This window comes from Gavialis gangeticus, unplaced genomic scaffold (assembly GCF_001723915.1).
Source record: "Gavialis gangeticus isolate Ggan-Ray unplaced genomic scaffold, GavGan_comp1, whole genome shotgun sequence".
Lineage (NCBI taxonomy): Eukaryota > Metazoa > Chordata > Crocodylia > Gavialidae > Gavialis > Gavialis gangeticus.
This window is the reverse complement of record NW_017729004.1, coordinates 43,067,816-43,080,711: the sequence shown is the minus strand read 5'-3', so window position 1 is coordinate 43,080,711 and position 12,896 is coordinate 43,067,816. Positions and strand designations below refer to the sequence as shown.

Genomic DNA, 12,896 nt, shown 5'->3' with positions numbered 1-12,896 from the left:
ATGGGCTGCTTGCTGCCTATGATGTGCAGGTCAGACCCAGTGCTGCATGTAGCATAGGGGAGGTCTGGGGTGCGGGCTGCACGTGGCACCCTTGACTGCCTGTAGTGTGTGTGGCACTGGGTCCAGGCCATGTGTTACATGCAGCATGCAGGGCCAGGGCTGGTCCAGTGGCCCATGGGTCAGTTCATGTGGCTACATGGGCCAGATCTAGCCCATAGGTGTAAGTTTGGCATCCGTGCTCTACACAGTATTGCTTATACCCTCTGAAATTAGCTTTTTCCATGTACGGAGAATTGGCTTTGGTCTGAGTGTACTTTCTGACACCAAGTGCAGTGCAGTTAGCGTTTTCCTGGAGTGGTGATTTTTGACACCTGCAGCCTGCATTTGTGGCTTGCAGGCTTGTAAGTTCTGAAGAATTAGTTTTTATTAAAAAAAAAAATTTGGTTGCAAACAAACCTTTCAAAATTTCAGCTGAATAATTAATGTGGTGCCATCTATCTGAGTCTGCAGACAGTCTGAAAAAATGGCTCAGGGATATGTTGAACCAATTTTCCCTCAACAAATTCCCTCTAGGGTTAAAAGCCAAATGATGACCCATTCATGTAAGTATTAATTAACTGCTGATCATTTTAGCAGATGGAGTGGGGGGAGGGTAAGAGGGAAGCAGATGGGAATTAAAAGATGCTGCAGGGAAGCAAATGCTAAAAGAAAAAAGAAGACATGAGCTGGAGGAGAAACAAGGGGCAAAAACAGAAATGGTTTTAAAAGCCTTCCACTATCCCATTCTTTGCATGCTGTTGCATATATCAGTGGACTGAAGACATAATAAATAAACAACTTAAAAGTTTACTTACTACACAAAGAGCAAGTTCTGCTTTTTATATGTCCATGTCTCTCACTGCCACAAGTTTTTTATGGACTAGAAGGCATATGTAGTCCTTAATGTATTTTGCAGTCCACAATCCATTGCTAGAATGGAATTTGTTACTATTAAACACATTTGGCATGCTGCTTCACAGGCACTGTCAGGATTTTATGAACTCCATGTCCTCACTTACCAGTAATGTTACGATCAGGAAGATTAATACTATCTGGGGGCAAAAGGAGACTGAATTGATGCCAAGTAGATCGATCTCTTTGAAAAGTGATACTAGAAAAAGTTTTCAAGTGAAGATCTGATTCTCTTGATTAAAAAAATGGTAGGATTGGGAATATGTGAAGGCCGTACTTCTTTTGGCCTTTCTTTCAAAATATTTGAGTCTGCTTGGATTTTTCAGCAAAGAGAATTTGAAGTAGAATTAAGTTATTTTATTTCAGCTTAAATAAATAACATTATTGCAGTTTTATCAAAACTTATTAGAAAACTTTGCTTGCTCAGAACTCTTAGAATTCATTAGATTAAGGGAAATGTGTCCTGCCTTCCTTCTAATCAATTGTTTTCTGTCAGAAATGTCAATCTATCTTCTAACTGTATGATCTGTGTTAATATTCTTACAATCATTCCAGTTCTTTTTTTTTCCCCACTTTTTCCAGAGATGTGAGTTATGCCCTCATAAAGATGGTGCTTTAAAAAGAACAGATAATGGGGGTAAGTTTTTTTTTTTAAATTTTCTTTTAATCTTTTCCTTTTAATGAAAGTAAAACATGTTAAACTGAAATGTAAGGATCATAGTATTCTATAAATAAAAGCAAGTGTTACTGTAGTAGTTTACTTGGTCTGCAACATATGTAAGTAAATATTTAGTTTACAGTAAAGTATAATCTGTATTTGTCCAACTTAAGTTGAACTAATTTGACAATAGAATTAGTTCCTCATATGTTGTTAATTTTAAGTTAAATTTTGAGTAAAAGGAGAAATAGAATTTTTACACACAAACTTCTGAAAATGAGATTTTTTTTTTCTTTGGGAAGGAGAGCAAATTCAAATTACCATATTTACTCAAAACCAAGACACAGACTTTTTTTTCCCTGGAGCAGGGTTGGGGGGGAGGGGAAACCCCTTGTCTTGGATTTGATTACAAAGTATGGAGGGGGAGGTGGCAGCTCCAGCCCCAATCCAGGTTTGAGGTTGGAGCCACAGCTTTTGCCTGCCCTCTCCCCACCCTCCCTTACCTTTTTGCTTTGGCTCCAGGATAGCTTCTGTCCTGCTTCAGCCTCTTGCACAGAGCCCATGTTTTACTCTGACCCCAAGTCAGCCGGGTAACAACAACTGATGTGGTGGTGCAGTGGGGAAGGGGAGGACCAGGCAGCAGGGGCAGGGCAAGTGGTGGAAGGGGGCAAGGTGTGTGGGTGCAGGGATCAAGCTGCTTGTTGTTTTCTACTGCCTTCCTCATTGCCTCCCCCATGACCTGGCCCTCTGCCACTGGTTTCCATGCTGCAGCGGGGGGGGGGGGACAAATTTAAGATAAGATCTCAACTAATTAGGTTTTAGACAGTGAAAATTATAACAAATTTATAAATTTTCTATGTATAGAATCTACAGTAAAATCTCTACTATCTGGCATTTAACTAACAGGAAATTCTATTAACTGGAAATTCCAGCCAGCCGGCTGTGGAGGGGGAGCAGGGGAAAGCTTGCACACAGTGGTGGCTACTGCCACCGCTCCATGTGCGGCTGCCACCACCCCTCCTCCCCCACTCCTGCTTGTGGCTGCCCTTTCCCCCTCCTCTGCTCCATGTTATCTGAAAACCCCTAACGGGGATTTTCAGGTAATTGGAATTTTTACATAACTGGCAATCACCTTACCCCGGGGATGCCGGATGACAGAGATTTTATTGTAATTACTGTGGGATCTGAATTTAAGATGTCTTGGATTTGGGTAAATATGATGTACACAAATGTGAACATTCATAGGAAGCTGCTGCTTAGAATACATAACCTATTAGGTGTGGAAAACCAGGAACCATCAAAACTATAGGGCAACCTAAATTCACTAGCACATCTTCAAGGAATAACTTCTTTTAATCCATGTTTCACAAGCAAGTTCTATGACAAAGTTACATGCGGAAAAGATGAAATGGCAGTTTTCAACCCTTAATGCCTATCCTTTGCATCATTCAGTGCATCACCAATTTGGAGCTCTTCCTGAGTATTACAGAAAATTTTCATTGATAAATTTATGTCTTGGTGAAATTGTTACTATGAAATGAAGCATTCCAAGCATTTTTAAGAAATAACTTTTTCTCCACATACTTCTACTAAAGACTAAATTCTGCCTTCTCATCTATCCATTTATGAATGTAAAGGGCAGAGGTGCAGTGGGACTAGTATGATTCCAGTGTGAAAAGATGGTTTATGAAATTGTCTTGTTTTCATTCAGATAATCTCCATCCGTTGTGTACAAAGGAGGTCTGTTCTGTGATCGCTTCTGCACCTGTTTTTGTTTTGTTTTTGTTTCCTGTAGGATTTATTAAGGATGTGTCTATAAAAATAGTCAGTTCTTTCACTGCAGCATAGTGAAGACCTACCAGAGATGACTATCTCAGGTTCTAGTTGTGGTCTAACTGTGGCAGCATGCAGCTCAGCACAGGCTTATTTGGCTCAAGTAACTGGGTGATTTTTTTTTTTTTCTTTCATTGTATTGTAGGCATTCCTCGGGCATTTACCATAGGAACCGAGTACCTTACATACATTAATAAATTTAGCTGCAACGTAAGAAAGTACTATTATTCTTATTTTTTGTATACAGAACAAAAGCAGCACAACTGAGTGCTTTAACCACAATTTTTTTTCTTTCTTTTGATGAGTTTGGAGTTTGGGGAAATTGTTAGGATTAGAGTCTCATCCAGTCCTACTACATGTGGCAGCAGAGTCCCTTACCAAATTCCAAGGAGCACAGCCAGGGTTGTTGTTTCCCAGGAAGGCCTAATCTTTGAGTGGGGATGGGCAGGGAGTGTTGAAAAGGTATGGGAAATAGTTTCAGGCATCTTGTATGGTACAGTAAACTTCAGAAATTCCGTTTGAATCGAAGGTTAAACAAAGTCTTAAGTCTGTTTAAAAAATAAGACTTTATTCTCCCTTGCGTGAAATCTGAAACCCTGCTCTCAATGAATTCTCATCAGAATATCAGTACTTCTAGATTTATGTCCATACCCGTTGTCAAGATGATGTTTTTCCTAGTACATGCCATCATGTCTATAAGATGCATATTTTAAAGTAACGTGTTCTTTATAATGGTATAGAGATTTGCATACGTGGAAGTAAGTTACATTTATATTTACAAGCTTTGTATTAAACTGGACATTTTTAATTAAAATTCTAAAAACAGTCTTGAGCATTTTACCACTCAACAGTCCTCTTGTACTCAAGTTCTATAGCTTATCCATATTTCCAATATGGACCATCTAAAACCTGTTTCTCTGCAAGTACAATAGTAACACAAGGAGAAAAAAGTATCAGATGCTTTTATGTTTATGCTTATTGGTATTATGTTTTTTTTTGATCTGGATTTCCTGTACAGACCAACCACAGTGGATTCAGTAGTCTGTAGTACTGGTCACAACTTGTAGGCGAGCTGCCTGAATAACTGAACATATTCAAAAATAACCAAAATATTCTTCAAGAAAGATATTTCCCTGCAGAGGCCTTTAATTCACTACTGTGGTATTACCTGTTGGGGACTTATACCTCTTTCTCTGTGGATAAGGTAAATCACTGGACTAGGCTCACTTTATCTATGATTTAAGATTGTAGGAAAGTAGGGCTGGAAGGAACCTAATAGATTCATGTAGTCCCACCCTCTGCTCAAGGCAGGATCATCGCTGACTAAACCTGCCAAGGTAAGTGTCTGTCTAATCTGCTTTTGAAAGTTTCCATGGATGGAGATTCTACAACTTCTCTAGGTAGCCTGTTCCAATCTCAGGCTACCCTCACAGGTAGAAAGTTCCTCGTAACCTCCAGCCTAAATTTCCCCTGCTGCAGTTTGAAACTGTTGTTCCTAGTTCTATACCCTACAGCTATGGAGAAAAGCTCATCACCATCCTCTCTGTATTCACCTTTCAGGTGTTTGAAAACTGTTATCAAATTCCCCCTCAGTCTGCTCTTCTCCAGGCTAAATAATCCTAGTTCTGGTTCTTTCAGCCTTTCCTCATAAATCTTGCCGACCAGGTCACTGATTATCTTTGTTGCCTTTTACTGGACACTTTCCAAAGTCCCTCTTGAAGTGTGGAGCCCAAAATGGAACACAGTACTCCAAAGGTGAGGTCTCACCAGTGTTGAATAGAGCAGAAGAATCCCTTCTCTTCATTTGCAGGTGACATTCCTGTTAATACAACCCAGTATACTGTTGGCTTTTTTTTGCAACGAGAGTGTACTGTTTTCTTATATTCAGCTTGTGGTCCACTGTAATCCCCAGGTTCCTTTTTGGGGTACTGCAGCCTAGCCAGTCATTCCCCAGTCTGTATTTGTCCACATGGTTATTTTGTCCCAAGGTTGTGGACCATTTGTCCAGTCTGTCTAGTTCACTCTGGATCGTAGCCGTGCCCTCTGGAGTATCTGCATTTTCACCCAACTGTCACCTGCAAATTTGCTAAGTAGGCACTTGATCCCATTGCCCAAGTCATTGATGAAGATGTTGAACAAGACCCAGGACAGATCCCTGGGGAACACCACTTGATACCCCCTTTCAGCTAGACATTGAGGACTGTGCATTGAGTATTATGAATCAACCAGTTATGTATTTACTTTACAGTATTTTCATCTATTTCCTTAGCTTGTTAATGAGAATGTTGTAGGAGACCATGTCAAAAGCTTTGCTACAGTCGAGGTATACCATGTCCAGTGCTCTCCCCTCATCCCTGGAGCCTGTCACTTCATTATGGAAAGAAATCAGATAAGTCGGGCATGACTTACTCTGCGTGAATCCATGCTGACTGTGCCTGATCACCTTGTTCTCCTGTAGATGCTTCATAGTGTATTCCTTGAGGACTTAGTCCATGATCTTTCCAAGAATGAAGGTCAGGCTGACTGGTCTGTAATTCTCTGGATCCTTCTTCTTTCCTTTTTTAAAGATATGCACTATATTTGCCCTTTTTCAGTCATCTGGGACCTCACTCTACCTCCATGAATTCTCAGAAAGTATTGCCAATGACTCTGAAATTACCTCAGCAAATTCCTTCAGTACCCTTGAATGCATCCCCTCCAGACCTGCTGACTTGAAGGCATGTAGCTTCTCTAAGTAATCCCTAACCTGCTCTGCCATTACTGTAGGATGTTTGTCTCCTTCCTTATCTCTGTCATCTGGTAGCTGACCCTGTTTGTGAAAACTGAAGTTAAAAACAGCATTAAATACTTGAGTCTTCTCTGCATCATTCATGACTAGACTGCTTTCCTCATTTCATAAGGGACCTATGGAATTTCTGATCTTACTTTTGCTATTGACATACCTATAGGATCCCTTTATATTGCCTTTTATGGTCCTTGCCAGCTGCATCTCAAATTGTGACTTCCTAATTGTCTCCCTTCATGCCCATGTGATATTCTTATACTCTTCCCTAATATGAGAAGAGATGGGAAGTATGAGAAACTATAACCACGTTTCCATTTCTTATAGGATTCCTTTTTGAGTTTCAGCTCCTTGAAGAGATCGTTGTTTTGTGAGGTTGGTTTCCTGTTGCACTTCTCGTTCTTCCATCTCATTGGGTTAGCTTGCTCCTGCACCCTTAAGAGAGCCTTCTTAAAGTACAGCCAGCTCTCTTGGACTCCTTACCCCCTCAGACTTGTCTCCAAAGTGGTCCTATTCACCAGGTCCCTGAGTTTGTTAAAATTTTCATTTCTGAAGTCCCATGAACTCTTACCTTTTCCTGGTGACTGTCACCCAAGTTACCTTCTACCGTCACATTTTCAGCCAATTCCTCCCTGTTTGCAGTAAGTTGAGAAAAACTCCCTCCTCATTGGCCTCTGTATGATCAGAATTAAAAGTTATCCCCAGCATGCTCTAGAAACTTGTTGTATTGCTTGTATATTGCTGTGTTTCCCTCCCAGCAGGTGTTGTGGTAGTTAAAGTCTCCCATGAGAACCAAATCCTGTGATTTGGAAGCTTCCTTCACTTTTTTAAAGAAGGCCTTGTCCACCTTTTCCTCTTGGTTTGGAGGCCTATAGCAGATGCCCACTGACATCCCCCCTGCTGCTCTCCTTTCTGACCTTTAACTAGAGCTTTTCAACTGGTCTACCTTGCACTTTATACTGGAGCGATAAGGTAGATCCTTCCTAATAAACCATAAGAACGATTTCCTTTCTGTCCAATCCTTCAATTAAGACTTGGCCTCCTACTTAACAAAACTTTACAAACAAAAGAATGTTAAAATATTTCCCACTCTTTTCTGGTTTCTTTTCAGATTGACTGCCACAGTTTGAACTAATGTGTTAGTTTTCACTAAACTTTTGACCTACTTGTCTCTTAGGACCGCAGTTTGAAAGTCATCTGTTACCGGGCTGAACCATATTTTTGGCAGTTGCATCACTCATTATGTCATTACTTTGTGGGATGATAGTTCATGTGAATTCCTGGCAGTGGCCCTGAAAGCCATTAAAATGATTGGGAGAATTCTGTATCAGCGTTTAGATGAGCACATAATTATTTTTCTTAGAGCCTCTTCCAATAGTTCTCTTAATTCTTTCTATATTTCCACTTGCTTGCAGGTGATACAGGATGTAGAATTCTTTTTCATTTCCTTAGATTTTGATATTTTTCATTGTACTTCCAGTCTGAATCCATCCTTTCAAGAATGTTTTCAGTAAAGTCTTGAGTGCCAGTGGTGACAAAATTATGTTCTAGATTTTTGACCCAGAATATACTGCTGATCTAAAGCAGGGTATGGTCCACGGGTCAAATCCCACCTGCATAACCACTGGTTCTGGCCTGTGGAGCCAGAAGGGATCAGTCGGAGCAGGGGTGGGTGGGGGGAAGAAGCTTCAGCAATGCAGAAGCAGCTTCTAGTTGCTGGGCCCCAGCACAGCTTTTCTTCAGCTGGAAGGGTCCGCTTGTGTCCCAGCTGTGGAGTGGCAGGGCTGGGAGAAGTGGTGCTGTTGCCCTCGCAGCTCCCAGTTGCTTGGCCTAGTAACCTGGCAAACCCTTCTCACTGCTGCTGCATTGCCAAATCCACCTGGTCTGTGCTGGACTAGAGCTAGGTTGTTCTAGTTTGTGGCCTGAAAAATATTGTCAGCCTCTGACCTAAAGGCCTTCAAATGCCTGTCTGTCTGCAGCTATTACTGTAAAGGTAGACAATTATGTCAAGAACTGTCTATATCCTTTTCTCTGTTTTGCCATTACCCTTTTTTTCTTTACTTCTTTTCCTCTGTGTCCTTGTTCATTGTGATCTAGAGCCAGACACTCATTTAAGATTTCCCAGCGATGAAACCAAGTAACCAAGGCTTGAGAGAGGCTGAGTCTGAATAGAAGGTAATCTTAGTTTTCTCTGGTCCTGTATAATTTGATATTACTCATACCCAGTGTTTTTTTCAGGTTTTACCAACACAAGGAGTTCTTTAGTAATCCTTCTTTCTATTTTATTCCTTCAGACTTCTTGTTTCTATGTTAATTGCAGTGGTACTAGTCCATACTCAGTAGCAACTTCCTTCGTATGGATACTGCTTCCATTTGGTCTTCTTCCAGAAGAAGGTCCCAAATAGAATTATAGGGCTCAAGGGTACATCAAGGGGTATCTATTCCAACTCCATGCATGGATGTAGAATGCTCTTTCCTGTATTGCCTCAGACAAATGCTTATCTAGGCTCTTCAAAAACTTCCAATGAAGGAGATGTCACAAATTGTCTGGGCAGCTTGTTCCTGCTGTCCTACTGTTCTGGCAGTGGGGACTTTTTTTTTTTCTGCAGTTGAATCTAAGTTTGTTTTGCTGCAGTTTAAGTCCATTGTTTTTTATCCTGTTCTCTGCTGCAGGGAAGAACAGTTGTTCTGCCTCCTCTTTATGGCAGCCTTTCAAGTATTTAAACACCGCTGTTGTCCCTCCTTAATCTCCTTTTCTCCAGATTTAAACATACCTAATTCATTAACTCTTTCTCATAAAGCTAGTATTCCAAGCCTTTTATCATCTTTGTTCCTTGCCTCTGGCTCTACTCCAGTTTCTCCACATATTATTTAAATTGCCAAGCCCAGAACTGCCCATAGGACTATTTACCAGTGCTAAGTAAAGTGGTTCTGTCACCTCTCTACAGAAGTAGATACAGTATTCCTGCTAATGCAACATACGCTTGCATTTATGTACTGCTGCTTTAGCTAACTGACTGGCCACAGTACTCCACTGTCTCACTTCCATTTTTACGTGCATAGATTTTTAATTGTTTTGTTTTTTGACTTTTCTGGGCTGCCTGGGTGGTGCGTTTCAACACTGGGATTTTCTTTCAGCCAAGACTGTTTCAGGTTTTCTGTTGATGAATCCAGCTTACCAAAGCTTGACAGGCTGAGTGTGAAATAGATCAGCATGTCCTCCAGTCCTACAGCAAACACTGCCATTTCCACATACTACGTAAACTGGACATGACATAAAATGGGGGTACCCAATTCTGTTGGCCCTCTGGGTTGCATCTGGAACAAAGAGCTGGCCCTATAGGCTGCATCCAGAACGTGGAGCCAGCCCTGGAGGCTTGCAGAGCTTACCTGCAGGACTGGAATTCTGGAGGTGGGGGCAAAGTGACAGAGCTAATTGCCACGGTGCTGGGAAAATTTCTGGCCCCATGGGCTGGATTGACAGCTTTGCAGACCAGATGCAGCTTGTAGGCCACCCCTGACAATAAAGCATATCATATGCATTTATACAGGCAGGCATATTTTCGGTTTTCCTTTCTCATAAAGAAAATACCTACAAACTATGCTCGTCTGAATCAAGAAGCAGAATTCCTGCTTCTTGATTCCCTGTTCATCTTTTTCTGAGACAAGAGGATCCTATCCACACTCATAAGGAAGAAGGTGTTTATCAGGAAGTTGACAGTCATGATTTTCCTTCAGATATCTTTCCATACGCTACAAGTGATGGTCTTCTGCTGTCTTGCACCCTAATACACACATCCTTTAATAACAGACTCCATCTGGCAACTTGTATATTAAGTGTGTGTGTGTCTCTTGTCTCAGAAACAGATAAGGTTTCTCTTGCCCCTTCCTGGGCCTTTAGACTGTTTTCCTAAGGAAGTTGAGGCAGGGATGCCAGGAATATTACCAAATTCCCTAGGACCTTCCCTGGAATGGTAACTTTTGTCAGCTTCTTGAGCTCACCACAGAGTCTGGATCTATTGGAACATTATTTGAATATTAATAATGATTGTCTTAAGTTATTTCTCTTACCTATAAGTTAGCTAGCCCTCCAGTTACACCAGGTCTTATCCCACATTGACTGGGGAGCTGAATGGGTTTTAGATGCTTTCACAGTTCATGTTAGATTTATCTTTTCTTTGTCTTCTCTCCAACCATTCTTTTATCACTGCCACCTAACATACTTTCCTCAGAAGCCACATGTTAGGAAATTGCCCTACCTGTGCCTTGAAAGTTTCACCAATAGTTCTATATCAATTAACAATAATCAACTTGAAACTAAAACAACTTCTTGTTACCTTTCTGATGTGGTTTGTGTATCAGGGATGCTTTGTAATTAATCATAACTTAAGCAGTTCACTAGTTTGTCACTGATGAGATGCACACTCAAGTTGTTTCTTTAGACCAAGAGTCAAAAGATGGAGGCAGATCTATCAATCCCCCATTACACTTTGTTCCAGTTGCAACAAAAAAATGTTTGATTTCTAGATAAAGTGTATTTCAAAAACCTGCTTTACGGAAAGATGTAGACCTTGGAATAATGAGGCTTATTTTTATCTTTGAAGAATCATTGTTTAAAATTATTATCTTTTGATTTACCTCAGTCTCGTCTGACAAGAGACTGCACTAAAACCATTTCAGGTAACTGAAAATCTTGGTGAAAAGGTGTGGCAGGGGTATAAGGTTGATTGTGCTTATAATGGGGGTATATGTTTTAAAAAATATTTTTATGTTTCTGCTATTCTTTGCTATAGTGATAGTTTTTCTTAAGAAAATTTGAAAATTCATTTTTAATATGGTCTAGTACAGGGCAGTCCAGTTTCTAAGTGGCTGGGGGCCTCATGCTATGGGGGCCATGGACCCCTCCAGGCTACACGTTGTGTGTTTACGGGTGTCCTCCTGCACTATGCGCATAGATGCCCCCCATGCATATACAGGCTCTTCTTTCTTGCCCTCTCCCTTCTCTTCATCTTCCACCCAGCTCACCTTTGGCTGCCCAGCTGTGGGCTCCCCACCTGTACAGCACAACAGAGGTGCTCCAGGTCCTTAGCTCCCCCAGCACTATGGGCTGTGTTTGTGCTGCCCAATCTCTCTCTCTCTCATCCCTGGGGCTAGGTCAGGTAGTAGAAGCTGGAGGACAGGGGGGGACCCTGGCTGCTGCTGCTGCAGTTGGAATGATAAGGGCAATGGCAGCCAGGTGGGACAGCCCTGTTCTAGTACATTTGACCTTGCGGAGCCATAAGGAATTACAGAAGTCTTTTAAGAACATTGAAATTTAAATGATCTGAATCAGATTTCTAGAACTAAAGTGGCATAACAAGGAATAACGGCCACAAGTTGTTGGAGAGTAGGTTTAGATTAGACATCCGTAAGAACTACTTCACAGTTAGGGCGGCTAGGATCTGGAACCAACTTCCAAGGGAAGTGGTGCTGGCTCCTACCCTGGGGGTCTTTAAGAGGAGGCTTGATGCCTACCTAGCTGGGATCATTTGAGCCCAGTTTTTTCTCCTGCCATGGCAGGGGGTCGAACTTGAAGATCTATAAGGTCCCTTCCAACCCTACTTCTGTGAGTCTATGGTTCTATGATTTTTTTAAAATAGATTTCAAAGGAAATATAATTTTATGCTTGCTACTTGTATACAATATTTTCTAAAAGTTATCTGACCATAAAATATTTTTTATGCTTCAGATTTTTTCTGCATAAATAGCATTTTATCTTTAGTATGATTTTATAATTGATTCTGTTCTTTTGTCCCTAAGATTGTGAAAAGCTGGATATTTGCTTTCTACTTTTCTTTTTGGCGGTGAAGAAGCAACCCCCCCCCATTGGAGTCTTGAAGACCTTTTCTCATAGTGCTTTTTTCCTTCTTGGATATTTTGAAGGGGAATCCTCTTGCCTAAACAATACTCTGAGGCCGTATCACCATGTCAATGAGACATGAAAACTGGCAGTCAGAGTTATCATCAGTCACAGTAACAGATGCTAGAGGCTGACTTGTTGGAATGTTAATTTTTTTTTTCGTGTTGCTCCCTGAGGCTGGATGGACGTTATTCTGTTTTTGCTGCCCCGTGGTACTAATCCGACTCCTGTGCAATGCCCTCTTTTATCTTTATTGAAGTTATTGTTTTGGAATATAGTAGTCACCCTTGCTCTTCAGTCATAACAGTGCTATCAAGGGGTAAAGTACAGTAGAACCTGAATTCTTTATAGAGTTAGGTTCCTTAGCCCCCTTGTGAAGATGAGGGTTTATGAACTAGCCATACTGTATATAGCTCCAGCAAATAGCTGTCTGGCTCTGAAGAGGTACTTTAGCTGTTTGCTGCAGCTTTTTTTCCAAAGGGTCCTAGGCTGAATGGGTCTGCTACTGTGCTGTAGATGAACAGAGCTACTGAGTTCAACTTTTGAAGTTTGCTCTTCATTTATTAATATGCCACAAATTAAGTGTGTTGCAAACCATTCCAACGTGAAAAATTTGAATTCTACTATATTGACAGTGTAAGGGAGGACTATACCTCTGTTGCTTAGGATTGTAGGGGGACTGTTAGGAAAGCCAAGGTGGAGATGGAATTGGGACTAGCGACCTGGATCAAGGTTAACAAGAAATCCTTTTTTAAATACATAGGGGGTAAAAA

The 12,896-nt window shown here is 41.1% G+C and overlaps 1 protein-coding gene across 5 annotated transcripts in view; it reads left to right on the top strand.

Moving 5' to 3' along the window:
* Window positions 1-12,896, top strand: part of MLLT10 (myeloid/lymphoid or mixed-lineage leukemia; translocated to, 10) — a 320,600-nt gene that overhangs the window by 26,609 nt on the left and 281,095 nt on the right. For 3 of the 5 annotated variants that reach the window (XM_019508315.1, XM_019508310.1, XM_019508314.1), the window contains one exon: window positions 1,534-1,588. The exons of the other annotated variants lie outside the window; for them this stretch is intronic. In XM_019508315.1, coding sequence (XP_019363860.1) covers window positions 1,534-1,588 — 55 coding nt within the window. The remainder of the gene's footprint in view (window positions 1-1,533; window positions 1,589-12,896) is intronic. 5 annotated transcript variants of the gene reach the window in all.